General features: G+C 53.2%; 2 protein-coding genes across 28 annotated transcripts in view; one reads left to right on the forward strand and one right to left on the reverse strand.

Moving 5' to 3' along the window:
• Phf21a (PHD finger protein 21A) overlaps window positions 1-7,425 on the forward strand; it is a 183,217-nt gene extending 175,792 nt beyond the window's left edge. For all 26 annotated transcript variants that reach the window (XM_040745878.1, XM_040745872.1, XM_040745881.1 and 23 more), the window contains 3 exons: window positions 1,187-1,262; window positions 1,592-1,695; window positions 2,909-7,425. In XM_040745878.1, coding sequence (XP_040601812.1) covers window positions 1,187-1,262; window positions 1,592-1,695; window positions 2,909-3,163 — 435 coding nt within the window. In that variant the 3' untranslated portion in view covers window positions 3,164-7,425. The remainder of the gene's footprint in view (window positions 1-1,186; window positions 1,263-1,591; window positions 1,696-2,908) is intronic.
• Window positions 7,426-7,679: 254 nt separating this feature from the next.
• Large2 (LARGE xylosyl- and glucuronyltransferase 2) lies at window positions 7,680-13,843 on the reverse strand. Of its 2 annotated transcripts, XM_005064901.4 has the most exons (15): window positions 13,566-13,843; window positions 13,316-13,477; window positions 13,142-13,239; window positions 12,758-12,840; window positions 12,390-12,513; window positions 11,885-12,056; window positions 11,665-11,769; window positions 10,171-10,283; window positions 9,970-10,095; window positions 9,738-9,893; window positions 9,452-9,612; window positions 9,007-9,285; window positions 8,546-8,695; window positions 8,268-8,463; window positions 7,680-8,146 (listed from the first exon to the last, which is right to left on the reverse strand). In XM_005064901.4, the coding sequence occupies exons 2-15, from the start codon at window positions 13,416-13,418 to the stop codon at window positions 7,937-7,939; spliced, it is 2,076 nt and encodes a 691-aa protein (XP_005064958.1). In that variant the 5' UTR covers window positions 13,419-13,477; window positions 13,566-13,843; the 3' UTR covers window positions 7,680-7,936. The 2 variants fall into 2 exon arrangements, with proteins under 2 accessions (XP_005064958.1, XP_021087393.1); XM_021231734.2 differs by lacking the exons at window positions 12,758-12,840; window positions 13,566-13,843 and having other exon boundaries at window positions 13,316-13,451.
• Window positions 13,844-15,021: the final 1,178 nt, after the last annotated feature.

Genomic DNA, 15,021 nt, shown 5'->3' on the forward strand with positions numbered 1-15,021 from the left:
TATAACCAGTTCCAGTCAAGCCAGGGCTACAAAGTGAGATACTACATCAAAAATACTAAAATAAATAAGTAAAACCTGATTTGGGATTTTTTTTTTATTTTCCTCATTTTTTTTTTTCCTGTGTGTGTGTGTGTGTGTGTGTTCTTCTGTAACACTGGTACCTGAACCCAGGCCCTTGTGAATGCTACTTAAGTTCTCTGCTATTAAGCTGCATCTTAAGTGCATGGTGAGTGAGACAAGATCTCTCTCTGTCACCCAGGCTGGCATTGAACTTGGGATCTCCGGCCTTGGTTTCCGGAGTGCTGGACCTCCAGGTTATGGCCACACCTGTCTCGCTCCTCATCCCATCACCTCCCGTGTGGTCAGGGTGCCCTTCACCTGCTCTGTTCTCATGTAACCCTCTACAGTTGCCTACACAGGGGGTGAATTATATGCCAGGACTTAGAACTATATTAACCTCCTTAGAGGTGTTTTTGAGAGACATAACAAAACTGAATTGGAAACAGGACGTCTGTGTCAAACCAATGGCAGAATTGCCTGAGGTGACTGGCCATCGTTGTGCTGCTGGTTCCAGCTGTAGAGAGTGGTTCGAGTTATATGGCTTTTGTTTGCGTAGTTAAATGGATGTTTTTATTTTTGCCTTTGTTTTGAGACAGGGTCTCACTGTGCATCCCTGACTGTCCTGGAACTTTCTATGGACCAGGCTGGCCTCAAACTCACAGAGACCCACCTGCCTCTGCCTCTGATCGCTGGGATTAAAAGCGTGTGCCACCATCATCTGGCTTCCTGTGCCTTTTTTAGCATTTTTATGTGTTTGTTTTATGTATAGTTGTATTTTATCTGCTTGTATATCTGTGTACCATATAACATACCTGGTGCTCTATGCCCTCAGAAGCTAAAAGAGAGTGTCAGATAGGCGTTACAGACAGTTGTGAGCTGCCATGTGGGTGCTGGGATTTGAACCTAGAACATCTAGAAGAAGAGCCAGTGCTCTAAACCACTAAGCCATCTCTCCAGCCCCTCATGTGGTTTTTATAAAGATAAGGATGCTCCCAAGTCTCTCCCTCTTTCTGTAGCCTACGACTTTGCATGCTTCCACAAGCCTCCCTGGATCTTGTCTCCAGCCACAGACACTGGTGTTTGCTGTTACTTTGGTTCTCAAGGGAGAATTCTAAATTCTTTTCAGATGCTGAAGAAGGAAGAAGCAATTCCATGGCCTGGAACTTTAGCCATTGTTCATTCCTATATTGCCTACAAAGCAGGTAAAGTCCACCCTTTCAGAAGAAAAAGCCACTAGAAGGTGATGTTCACTTTTATTTCCAAAGAAAAACAAAAATGCTTTATTGAATGAAATTGAAAGTGTAGGAGCCACTTTTTGAGACAGAAACTGTGAAGTGTGCTATGTTACCCATGTAAAGCCTGGCCCAAGCTACTAAGGCCAGCACACCTGGAAGGGGGGAAAGTCCAGGGGGTCAGTTCTGTGTCCTGACTGTGTGACTGAGGGGGTACTTTCAGGGTGGTGTCTGGTGAACATCTGGAACCAGGTAAGCTTTTCACAGAAGTGGTGGTTTGAAACTGACTTTCTCCCCAGCAAAAGAAGAAGAGAAGCAGAAGCTACTTAAGTGGAGTTCAGATCTAAAGCAGGAGCGGGAGCAGCTGGAGCAGAAGGTGAAAGAGCTCAGCAGCTCTATAAGTGTAAGTTCTGTGAGTGTGAGCTCTGTGAGTGTGAGCTCTGTAAGGGTGAGTTCTATAAGTGTGAGTTCTGCAGTGTGAGCTCTGTGAGTGTGAGCTCTGTAAGGGTGAGTTCTATAAGTTCTATATGTGTGAGTTCTGTAAGGATGAGCTCTGTAAGGATGACTTCTGTAAGTGTGACTTCTATAAGTGAGTTCTGTAAGGGTGAGCTCTGTAAGGGTGAGTTCTATAAGTGTGAGTCCTGTAAGTGTGAGCTCTGTGAGTGTGAGTTCTGTAAGGGTGAGTTCTATAAGTGTGAGTTCTGTAAGGGTGATCTCTGTAAGGGTGAGTTCTATAAGTGTGAGTTCTGTAAGTGTGAGCTCTGTGGGTATGAGCTCTGTAAGGGTGAGTTCTATAAGTGTGAGTTCTGTGAGTGTGAGTTCTGTAAGGGTGAGCTCTGTGAATGTGAGTTCTGTAAGTGTAAGCCACTTCCTCTGTCAACTCTGGAGACACAGTGCTGGGTCCAGTCCTGTAGATGAATGGGATCACCTTGGGCAGCCGGAAGTCTGCCTTCTGTGTTAGTGAGCAGTGCTCAGAAGATGTGGCCTTGTGACATGTGATACCTTGCCCAAGCTCTGAGTGTCCTTGTGCTGCTGTTTGAGATTGAGTAACAGCTCAACACTGTAGCACCACCCAGTGTCTGTGCATTTCAGAGTGCCTGGGAGGAGTGCAGAGCCTCTCCTGACCCTAGGCAGACCCAGGCCCCCTGGGTGACTCTTTTAGAAACCTAATTTACTCAACTCAGGGAAGAACTACCAGCTGGTAACCAACCTAGAGGGCCTGGTTCACTGACTAGAGTCTTTTGACTTTGGGTCTCAGGTCTCCTAAACATTCCTGGGCTACCCAGGCCCTATCTCTGAATTGTGAGTGAGTAAATGATCCTCCACAGACGCTTGGATCAATTCACTATCTCTCTCACTCACTTTTTAATCACCTGTGAACATGGCAGAAACAAGCTTCAGGGCAGCTTTTGTGGTGAATGTAACATCACAGCATCATCGTTTTAAGTGCTAGTGTCTGATAGAGTGACTTTCACCCTACCCACTGACCCCCAGCTTTTTATGTCTTCCTCTTGGGTAGTGTCTGCCCACACCAGGTGCCACAGCACAAGTTGTAGGGGTACACACCAGTACACGGGGATTGGTTTATGGGGGCATTTTTCTCTGGTTTGCTACAGAAATGTATGGAGATGAAGAACACCATCCTGGCGAGGCAGAAGGAAATGCGCAGCTCCCTGGACAAGGTGAAACAGCTCATCCGCCTCATCCATGGCATCGACCTCTCCAAGCCTGTAGACTCTGAGGCCACGGTGGGGGCCCTCTCCAACGGCCCAGACTGCACCCCCTCTACCAACGCCGCCTCCACCCCCACCCCCTCCCCCTCCTCGCAGAGCTGCACAGTGAACTGTAACCCGGGGGAAGAGACTAAATAACAGAGCCCTCGAGGAGATGCCGCAGTCCCAGTGGCAAGGAGACTCGAGAAAAGCAAAGCCGGATTCTTCTGGAAAGTACAGAATTCTTTTGGTTCTTTGGTTCCAGAGAGAGAGAAGATGTTTGTGCCAGGTGGCACCCGAGTTTGCCAATTGATTCTTCTTATTCTGTGTGTACATGCAAAGATTGGACCATGTTACATGAAATAGTGCCAGCTGGAGGTTCTTTGCCAGCACCATGCCAAGTGAAATAATATATTTACTCTCTCTATTATACACCAGTGTGTGCCTGCAGCAGCCTCCACAGCCACGGTGGGTTTGTTTTTGTTTTGTTGGGTGGGGAGCAGGGACGGGCGGAGGGAGAGCAGGTTTCAGATCCTTACTGGGAGCCGTTTGTTTAGGTAGAAAAGACAAGTCCAAAGAGTGTGTGGGCTTTCCTGTTCCTAAACTTTCACTACCATAAAACCAAAAAAACAAAAAAGAGGAAAAAAAAGAAAAAAAAGGAAATAGAGGTTTAACTAACCCAGTGCCCAGAGGAGGGCCGGGGAAGGCTGGGGGGACAAGGGTGGGAAAGTATATGACATAAGCAGTATTTAATGTTTCCGGAGGGGCCCTAGTGCCAGGAGAGCCCAGGTCCCTCCCAGCTCCGCTGTCTCCCACAGCCTCCAGCACCCGTTCCCGCCCTCTGCTTGGTGTAGTGCACAGCCCCAGGTGGTCCCCAGGCCTTGCTGAAGCAGGGAAGGGAAGGTGTGTGGTCCAGGAGGGAGAAAGGCGGATCAGAGGTTTTACTTGAAAACAAGCTCCATCCTTTTTCTATATTTATAAGAAGAGAAGGTTCTGAGCAGGGCAGCGTGACCCAGGTGTGTGGCACGACCAGGTGTGTGTGAATGGAGACAACCCTTTTCTCTTCTTCAAGCTTATTTTTTGTTTCTGTTCTTGTTTTGTTTAAACCAAGTTTTATTTCATGGTTTATTTTACCTTCTGTGTTTTTGTTTTTGTAACAAGAACTAAAATGAGGAATAGAAAGCTGTTTCAGGCTGACAGTCCTTTAAGGGTAGCGAGACCTTGCATGGTAGATTAGCGTCACAGTGTCGGTGAGGTCAGTGAGTCTTTGTGCGTCCTGTGTCATCGTTCAGGCACCATTTGGTTGTTTGGTTTGGTTTTGTTTTTCTTTCTGGTGTCTTTTTGTTTTGTTTTGTTTTGTTTTGTTTTTAATGCAAGGGCAAAAAAAATCTTTGTACCTGGGGAAAACAACAGCAACTTTCTTTTTTTAATTAAAAAGGAAAATAAAAGATATTGAGGTCTTCCTAGTGTTACTTAAATTAAGATCAAGGTAAGAAACATTGTAAAAAAAATTACAAAAGTGCTATTTGTTTCCTAAAAAAAAAAAACAAAACAAAAAACAAAAAAAACAGTGATTTATATTAAAAAGGTGTCAGAACTGGAGAAAATGCCGTGTAGTTATAATTTTTTAGCACAGAACCTGCTGACCACGATGACATTTTGCTGTGTTTGTGTCTCTAGACTGGTGGGCCAGTCTTTAGAGTGGCAGGTCCTCCTGTCTCCTCCCTCCTCAGACTGTGCTGTCTTTTTTGATACAGGGATTGCATCTCCTGTGCTTGAAGCCAAAATGGAGTGTGCATGGTGTGAGGGCCTCCCCATGGTCTCAGACTTTGCTAGAGTGCAGGCTGGCGCCCACCTAAGACCTTCCTTTGGTGCTGCTCTCAGTCTTACAGCCACCAGCATTCCATATGCCTCGGGGGCGCCTCGGGGGACTGACCAGCGAGGCTCCTTGCTGCCTGTACACTTGGCCTGTGGGGTGGGGTGGGGTGTAGGCTGGCTGGAGCAGAACTAAGGAGGGGGTCCCTTGAGGGCTCATATGTCTCTCAGAGCCCAGGTGGCCTTCAAGTCCATCTTGTGTTGAAGAAAGGTCTGCAACTCCAGCTGTCCTCTGCCTCCTGGCGCCAGGCTCACAGTTCACTCCATCCCACCCACCCACATGCTTCCTGGGTGTCTCTGAGCTAGAATCACTATGCTTGCCTTGTCTGGCCTATTGTGGCCTTTTCTTCCTGGAAAACTGGGGTTCTGAAAGGCTCTCTAGTCATCTCCCCTACAAACCATGGGGAAAGTAACTGAGATGCATGCTCCCACTGGAAACCTTTGTCTATTACATGTCCTCGAGTGAAGGGACAGAGGCCTAGGTCCTGCCCTCAGGTCCACAAGCAGCATCCCTGGAACCCACCGGCCCCCCAAGTCTAGGAATAGCAGGAAAGGCCCCTTTGCTTCCTCTTGCCCTGTTAGGTCCTGGATCCTGACAGTAACTACAGCAGACAGGGGTGCTCCTGAGAGTGAGCAAGGCCCATCCACACCAGCCGGCCATTCCTTGCCCCAGCATTTGAGAAGGGGGTGTAGTTTGGCTGTACCAGCCTCAGCGTCAGGCCTCTGACTTCAGGTCAGGTTGACTGAGGGGAGCAGAAAAGATCCCTCTTTTCTTATTCTGAAACTAAGGTGCTAACTCTAGTTAGTGAGCTTTGGAGATGCCTGGACTAGTTGGAGGAATCTTTGGCAGAGGATCAGAGAGACCAGCAGCAGGCTGATGCCCTGTCTTGGCTCCCCCAACCTCCCAACCTCTTGTTGGACTTGTCTGGGCCCATAGGCTAGGGCTTGGCACACAGTGCCTACCTGGGATGGAAAGAGGTTGAGAAGCCATCAATCCCTACAGGCCTTTGCCCCAGAAGGGCTGCTTGCTGGTGACCATGCAGGAATTGAGCAACATAGATTCCCTTCTTGTAATGTTTGGAAATGAACTGCTTGAGTCTACTGGAGCGGAGTGAAAAATGTAGCTCTGCTCTAGGCCTCCACTGCAGGCCCTGTCCCTCAGTCTACACGCCTGTCACTCTCAGAACAAAGCTCCTGTCCCCTTAGACCTGTGAGTCCCTGTGACCACCTGGGACACACATGCTGTTCTCCTGACCCGCCTCCATCCCGCCACCTTCCCTCCCATGCCCTCAGTGTATTGCTTCCAGCCACGTGTGTGGGGCCCGCCGGCTCGGCAGGTGCTTTGGAGGGCCTTGGACCGGGAGCGCCCTGTCCCAGGTCAGGCTGGCAGGTGCAGGCTGTAAAGGCAGTGAGGTCAGCACCACCATCTCACCTTCCTCACGTGAAGGGTCCTTCCTCCTTCTGAGCCCACTGTCTTCTTCCCTCTGCTGATCCACCAGTCCTCATCCCTTCTTTCCTTCCCTGCCTGCTGATGGCACCCTTCAGGGAGGACTCGACTAGGGGCAGTCCGTCCCTGGATGGCTTTACCTGTGTGGGGCCTGTCTCTAGAGCCAGTGACAACCACCAGGCAGCCTCCAGCTGGCCCCCATCTTAGTGACTGGTTTCCTCTAGGGCCACCTCTCCTGCTGCTGCTTCCTGTCTGAAACCCAACAGGCAGTGTTAAGGGTGCGTGTGTACCCAGCACTGACCCAGGGTTTCCAGCTGTCCGTCTGCATGTACAGCTGCCTCTCCGCCACCTCTCTCGGGGCTATTGGAGCCCTCTTGAGTCTCAGCACCAGCCCCCAGCTCACACGTTTTACGTGGTCTCTTCCCGTTAGGCCCTTCTTGGATATGGACCTTACCTAACTAAAGGGCTGAACTCTGGAGGACACTCCTCCCAGGGGCAGGAGTCGATGAACCAGTGGCCCTTTTCTGGACACTGGGTTCTTCAGAGTCCACGGCTTCTGTTGAATGCAGACTACTTTGCTCTGTGTAAATGACTGTGGACCTTGTCCCACCCCTCATCCAAGTACCCTTGGCAGAAAACAGTCTGGTTTCTCATCCTACCTTCAGCCTGTGCTCCTGCCGGCTCCTCCTCCAGGAGATGGGTGACCCCTGGGAAGATTGCGCTGGCCCTCCCCGAGGAATGAAGAGTCCTGAGAGCCAGGGTGGTACTCTTTAGCGGTTCCACATGGCAGCCTTGGCCCCTGCACCCCTCTCCAGTGTCCTCGCTCTTAGCCCAGGGTGAGTTGCAGTCAGGTGGGTGGGCTAAGCAGACCAGAGGTCATGGAGCTCCGAGACAGAGCCAGCCAGACCCAGTCCTGTCTGTGTCCATGCCCTTTGTGATTTCAGTCTTGGTAGAATTTGTATTTGGAGTTTTGTGCTTCAAACTTTCTGTTTTGTTTGTTTGGTTTTTGTTTTGAGGGGGTGGGGGGTACAGAGCAGCCGATCAATTTGTATTTATTTATTTTAACATTTTACTAAATAAAGCCAAATAAAGCCTCTCAGCCTCTTGGTGTTGAATTTGGGGCTAGGGTGGGAAAGTGTGGGTCAGATACTCCATCTCTAGTGTGTGGCCCTTGAGGGTTCAGACTGTCCTGGGACTCGAGCTGGAGTCCACTTCCACTGTCCACTGATGCCCTCAGACCCTAAAGAGCCCTTGATGCCCCAGCCAGGGTACAAAAAGTGGTTCCAGGGGATCTAAAGCCCTCTCGCACATGCGTACATACAGGCAAAAAACTCACACATAAAATGAAAAACCCCAATTTAAATTCTTTTATTTTGAAAGGGGGTTGGGGGAACCAGCCCCAAACCAGCTGGGGCTGAGAAGAGTTGGACCCCAACAGTGGAACAGCAACAGGGGATGGAAACAGGAACCCCCCACAGATGCTCCAACCCCAGCCCCTGTGACAGAAACCTTAAATAACTTAAATAGCAGTAAGGGTGGGAACGCACCAGGGTTCTCCAGTGTCAGCAGGGTGTGTATGTGTGAGCCATGGCCGGGGCAGCTTGGTAAGCTCAAGCCCCGCTCTGGGATTGCTGCAGGGCAGTGAGGTATTTCAGGGCTGCAGCCCCATAGCGCCGTGACAAATCCTGGTGGAACTCCTCCTTGAGGGTCTGGAGGCAGTCACGATAGGTGGGGCTGGAGCGGAAGCGGGAAATGTCCAGACTTGGAGCATGGGGCAAGTGGATGGAGTAGGCCTCAGGCAGCACCAGGAGTTCATATTCCTGTAAGAATGAGGACAGGAATCAGCTAGGGAGGAGCAAGTGAGGGCTGAAATGCAAGCTTGTGCCATGGCCCACCAGGAACAGGCAGGTCACAGCCAGGGCAACAAGGTGCCCTCCTCACCTGAGCATCCAGCTCTATGATGTGGGCCACCTTATTCCAGCCGAAGCCCACAAAGCGAGGATCATAGCGGGGACAGTCACGGGGCACCACCACATAGGGCTCATAGTCAGCTGCCCATTGCACATGGTATGGCGCCTTGGCCTCCCGCCAGCGGGCATAGTCTGTGGGTGCATGACCCTGTGGCCACTCATGGTACCTGCGGAACAGGACCAGGATCAGGGCTGAGGCTAGGAGTTTTTGAGCTGGGAGGGCCAGGGGCAGAATGCGGTCTCTCTTACCTGAAGGTGAAGAGGGAGCCTGCATCCAGTAAGGCCAGCAGCTCTGCCTTGGAGCTGGGGAAGCTGAAGCGGTAGTGCAGGGTCTCGAACGCAGGCACCACCAAAGCAGCTTTCCGCTGACTGCCCAGCTCCAGCTGCTCGATAGAGGCCCTGGGCAGGGACAGGCATGGGGGGGAAAAGACTCAGCCCACAGGTCTCACCCCTGCTGAGCCACAGACCCCCCCTTGCAGGTAGTCAACCCTGCTGTTTCAGATGCCACACACAGAACTGATGTTTGAAGTAAGGCATTGCTTTCCTGACTCAATGGTGGCCCAAAGAAAAGGCCTAAGATAAGCCCCATCTTGCAGAAGCCGTTGAGCCCAGGAAAGACACAGAGACACAGCAACCTAGGGTTCCCAAGATACCCTTAACCTGACAGTGTATACCCCAAGTGCCGCCCCTCTCCTAACCTCCAGGCCCACCTGAGGTAGTCGTAGAGGGAGTAGGCAGGTAAGAAGTCAATGTCACTGAGGAAGACGTAGGGCGTGAGAGCCTGAGCCAAGGCCACATTGCGGAGCTGGTTGACTGGATAGAGGAGACCCTCCCGGTACACTATATGGTAGGCTACATCCTTCCTCGCAGAGAGCACTGGCGAAGTTTCCACGAAATGCAGGAACTGCTGAGCCTCTGCGTCTGTCAGGTACAAGGCCAGGCTCATGGGGCCTGGCCAGTGCCTGCACAGGGCTTCCAGCATCTGCAGCCTGGGGTGAGGTGGGTGGTCAGCCCTGCTCGGGCCCCTCGTGCACAGAAGCCCAGGAATCCTCCCCAAAGTTAACTGCCGCAGAGCCCCCCCCCATGACTAAGCACCTTACAGTCTCTTAATCCTTACATCCACATGCTACCTGGGGCTGCCCTCCACGCCCTCACCGGTCCATAGAGAGCTGGGCCACCAAGGTGACATCGTGAGGCCGGGGAGGTGGCGGCTGGTGGGGAAGGAAGGCGATGTGCACACGGTAGACACTGAGCTGCTGTTGCCGGAACTCAAAGCAGGGCTCGTCCTCATCCAGCTGTGCCAGGGCCTGTTGCAACTGAGCCGGGTCCAGGGAAAGAAGGAAAACGGGTCTGGCCCAGGACAACATGCCCTCCAGTCAAGGCCCACCTGAGTACCGAGGGGCAAGACCTCCCAAAGGCAAGGTCACATGGCCCCTCTCACCTGCTCAGCCCCAGGAGGGAGCTGGCTGGGGCATCCCAAGAGCTCTCTCCGCAACAGTTTCCCATCGTACCCCAGGAAGGTCAAGTGCAGGGTTCGGAAGAACTCTGCATGCTTGTTCTTCACTCGAAGCTTCTTTGGCGAGTTCCAGTGGATCACCTGGGGTCCAGGAGGTGTTGGCAGGGATTTAGAACAGGGAAGAGCAACAGTTCCCCATCCTGCGGTCTCCACTCACCTTGAGGTCGGCTGCTCCCAAGTAGCAGCGCTCAGCCAGTGTGTGGTCCGACAGCTGCACGTTCCAGACACAGGGCAAGGGATGCACCAGCTCGGGATGCTCCTTGATGACAGCATTGAAAACGTCCTAGGCAGTGACAGACATCACATCTCAGCCCCCAGCCTGCCCCTCAGTTCTCCTCCCGCAAAGATTCCTCCAGACCTGGTCAGCCAGAGACGTGGCAGTCAGAGTAAGGAGCTCGCGTTTGGCTATTAGCTTCCACAACAGCTCCCAGTCAGTTTGCCGGAGTCTGTCCAGCCACAGTAGGATGACACCTGCCAACGGGGAAAGAGGTTGCCATGCCCACCAAGGACATCCAGACCCTGAATCTTCTGAAATGTTTGTTTTGCAGTGCTAGGGAGAGCCCAAACCCTCATACGTCCAAGACAATCTCTCTAACACTAACTACACCCCAGCCCCTTTTAAATCTTATTTTGAGGAAATGAAGCGATGGAGTCGTGTTTAAGTATACTGGTTGCTCTTGCAGTAGATCCAGATTCAATTAGCAGAACCACACGGTGACTCACAACCCTCCGAACTCCAGTTTCAGAGGATTCAACGTCCTCTTCTGAGCTCCATTGGTGCCAGGCGTGCATGCAGCACACACACACATACATGCAGACAAAACTTTCAAGCACATAAAACAAATCTTCAAAAACAAGTATTATTTTGAAATAGGGTCTCACTAAGCTTCTCAGGCCGGCCTCACACTGGCAATCTTCCTGCCTCAGTCTCCCAAGAAACTGGTATAACCAGCAACAATAGGCAACACCGCACCAGGCTGCAAGGTGTTAATTGGTATAGTCAGTTGTATGTCACCTAATGGTGCTTTGATCAACAATATAAAGCGCACACTGTACTGTGGTGATGCATGACTATATATACATAAAAAGTCACCACCAGGGACTGGGTATGTGGCTCAGTTGGAATCCTTGTCTATCATGCATAAAGCCCTGACTTAACACCCCAGTATGGCATAAACCAAGGAGACCAGGTAGTACATATCTGCAATCCCAGCACCAAGGAAGTAGAGGCAGGAGAATCAGAAGTTCAAGGTCATCCTCAGTTACATAATAAGCTCAAAGCCAGAGTGGGTTACATGAATCCTTGCCAAATAAACCTCTTATTTACAACCTCTTATTTTTCCTATGCTTTTTCCATTTTCAGCTACACAAATACTTGCCACTGTATTACAGTAAGCACTTAGTTCAGTGATATGCCTGTTGTTCCCAGACCATACCACAGCCTACAGAAGAGCAGGCTACTCTATCTGGGTGTGCAAATATACCCTCTGGTGTTTGTACGGCAATGAAACTGCCTAATGGCAAATCACTCAGAACGTGTCCAAACTGTTAACACAGGACTGTATTTTCTGAGGGTTCAGACATAATCGCCCATAATTCCCTTGGGTAGAGGGGAGGAGAAGAGCCCTTCCCAGCTCTCCTCTCGCAGTTGGCAATGGCAGGACTATCTTAACTCTTCCCATGATGTGGATGAGAAAACAGTCTTAAAGGAGACAATGGGTTGGCCACAGCCGTTTGCAAGCATGCTTGTGAGACGGTTCTCTTTACCCCGAGTCCCCTCCATAGCCCGGCAGAGCTCTTGCTGGGGGCTTCCTAGCCCACCCTAGCCTGCCTCCCTCACCACCGTCCCCACCTGTGTTAAAGCCCCTGCCCACGGCAGGCCAGGGCCTATGGTTCCTCCAGAGGTTGCCCAGGTACCACTCGCTCTGGTTCTCCACGAGACCGACCACCTGCTTGTCTGGGAAGGGAGGGCAAGAAGGAGCTGCCTTGGGGATGTGGGCTAGGGGCTAGTGGGGGGGGGGCTGGGTAAGCTGGGGAGACAGCAGGCTAGGGTAGGGCTGCAGGTGTCTCACCAGAAAACTGAGCAAAGAGTGCCCATAGCTCAGCAATGTCAGAGGAGAAGGTGACATCAGTGTCCAGGACAATGACTTGGGCCAGACTGAGAGGGAGGATGCTGGGAAGTACTAGCTTCATTAGCCCATATAGGCCAGAGTAGTGCTTGTTGGGGATCCAGGAGATCAGGGGCTGTGGGGGAGGGGAGAACATGCCAAGTGGCAGCACAGTGGAACACAGCCATGATCCCCCAAAACGTGAAAGGCTTGGGCTCCAGGAGGCATGGTACAACAGGATCTCTCTTCTCCCACCACCCATTGCTGGGGAAAGGAGCGGATGGGCCCAGCTGGGCAGGAGCGGTGGGGGGGGCCCAGCTGGGCAGGAGTGGAGTGGGGGGAGGGTGGGGGGTGGGTGCCCAGCTGGGCAGGAGTGGATTGGGGGGGGGAGTGGGGGCCCAGCTGGGCAGGAGCGGTGTGGGGGGGCCAGCTGGGCAGGAGCAGTGTGTATGGGGGGATTGACCCCTGCCTTGAGCTCTTCAGCATCATAGAATCTGATCACCACAGCCGGCACCATCCATGTTCGGAAGAGCGTCTCCAGGATGTTTCTGGCTACAGCATCAGTTACCAGGTGGAGGTGGATCGGATTTTTCCTTTCGGATGGAAAGAGTTAGCATGGCATGGCTGTACAGGAACAATAGAGGATTCTCTCCTGCAGGAAGAGGCCCTGTCTCCTACAAGGAGCTCTTGGGGATGGTCTGATCACCCCCACAACTCCCTTCATAAGAAGGGACTTCAGTTTCCTCAGCACAGATGAGTAAACAAACTCAGAACAGTCGTGTGGATTGCTTCGCTGTGCGTGAGTTCCTGACCCTCATCCAGGACGCCTGTCTGTACCTGTAGAACAGCAAGGACTTCACGAGGGTGACGACCTCTCGGCTGGAGTTGTATCCTGCACACACGATGGCCACATGCAACAGCTGAGGAGGGACACCTAAGTCAGCGATAGTCTCTAACTTCTACTGGCCGGCCTAACCGGCCTGGTCTAGAACCGTGTAGCCCCCAGCTTGCTTCAGAGCTGGGAAGAGGGCTGCCTAGAGGCAAGGCCGGACTTCCACAAATGGAGAAACTGAGGAGTGATGGGGGCGTGCACTCAGGTGTCCTCAGGTGTCCCAGCTGGGTGGCCAGATGTTAGGAACTGTGATTCTCATGATAACCAGAAGTCTGGGCTGGAGCCAGGAACCCTGGGGGTGGCAGCCGCCGGGGGCCACACGCACCTACCTCGCACTTGGGTGGCAGTAGAGGTTGCAGGTCGGCGGCGGAGCGGTTGCGGCTCCCGTAAAGGTCTGCATCGAGAGTGGCAGCTGCCCGCAGTCCGTCTGAAAGGACACGTGGCGTGAGCAGGCAGAGGGAACACTGGGTCCCTACCTCGCCTGCTCAGCTTGCGGCTCTCACACTCAGGATCCCGGCCAAACAGGAAGAAGCCAACCAGCAGTAGCAGCAGCAGCAGCAGCAAAGTGGCAGCCCCCAGTGCTCGGGGGCGCCCTCGGGGCAGCATGGCTGTCTGAGGAACTCAGGGCGGGGCGCGACCCCGGGCAGCGGGCTCCATCATGGACCCTGCGGACCAAGGACCACAGGAGGGTCAGCTTTGGGCCGCCGGGCCCGACGGCTGCTCTCCCTGCCCGGGCACAGTAGCCTGCCTCACCTGCTCCAGTGGCTCAAGAAGGCCCAATTCCTGCTGCGACTGCCCGGTAGCGGGGACCCGGGCAGAGCCGCAAGCCAGCCCCGCCCCCAACCTGGGCTCAGGTTTCACCTTTGCTTGTCTGGGCTGGAAGGGGCGGGGAGACCCCTAACAGGGCCCCGCCCTCGCCCCGCACAGGACAGCTCCGAAACAGGCCGGGAACCTACAACCCCCTTTCGGTTGGTTTTGCACCAAGGCACCGGAGGGCTGAAGGCCTCAGGGACAGCTATCCAGGATGGCCCTGTGTCCGCTACCTACAGCCTCCTGGCTCGGGGACCCCATTCCTCCCCCTAAGGGGAGGGACTTGTGACCCGGAGCTCAGGATCAAAGGATTGGCTCGGGCACCGCAAGAGTCCAGGGGCGGGGGATGGGATAGGAATGTTCCATCCAGAGACTAGAGACACCTGCTCAGGTCGGGGACTGGAGGTTGGGCCCCTCGGGACACCTGTAACCTGCGCGTCCTCCCTGGTCCTTAGTCCAGGTGGCCCAGCCCGGCCCAGCAGCGGACTGGAAGACACCGGCACCGCACCCCTTTGAAGGCCAACTCCCCGCCTGCACAAGGGCTGGCAGAAAGCCCCATTGCCGCCTAGGCAGGGCCGTGGATTCCCCAGTCCTTGTCTAGAGTGCCTTGATTGTGTCGGCTCCAAGGCCTGGATCCCTTCCTCCCTCTCCCCTCCTCCACCCCTCAGCAGGCCTCAGGCACTCCTCTGGCCCTGTAGGGGTGCAGCAAGCTTTGAGCTGTGAAGGAGACTGGCCATGGTCGGTTGGGCACTACTGAGTGCCAGCCCCTGAGCTAAGTGTTTACCAAGCCTTCGCTTCACCCCGATCGTCCCTGAAGAGCGAATGGAACCTGTGCCCTTTGGCCATTTGCTGTGCAGGCAGCCCTCCACCCCTCCTGCTCAGTCTCCCCTAGGGGTCTTCCAACTCAGGACCTGCCCCTGCCCTTCCTTCCCTGGGAATGTAGATCTCTTGCTCATCATCCCAGTTCAAGGGAAGCTGAAGTTGCCTGTTTGTTCTTCGGGTCGCCCCCACCCCCAGTTCCAAGTGTTCAGTTTGAATGGAAACTGGACCTGCCCTCCAAGGACCGTACTAGCCCTCACCAAGAGCTCAGACTGGATCTTCGGCCCAAGGTCCAGCTGTACAAAAAATCGAGGCAAACCCATAAACAGCAGCCTGGGGCTGGCTCCTCCCCTGAGGGATCAGAATGCCTTTCTTTGGGAGATGGCCGATCAGCCTCTGGGCCTTTGGAGGTTGCTATGGAAACCAAGAGCTGCCTCTTGTACACCGAGGAATTAAGAGAAACCCGTAGTGTCCAGGCTTTGATTCCCAGGGCTTCATCCTCAGCTCTAGTGAAGTTGGTGTACATGGTGGTGAGGAGTGGAAGGCGCCCTCCCCGTGGCCCTCAACAGAGATGGCTGTG

Source organism: Mesocricetus auratus, unplaced genomic scaffold (assembly GCF_017639785.1).
Source record: "Mesocricetus auratus isolate SY011 unplaced genomic scaffold, BCM_Maur_2.0 Super-Scaffold_100004, whole genome shotgun sequence".
NCBI classification, from domain to species: domain Eukaryota; kingdom Metazoa; phylum Chordata; class Mammalia; order Rodentia; family Cricetidae; genus Mesocricetus; species Mesocricetus auratus.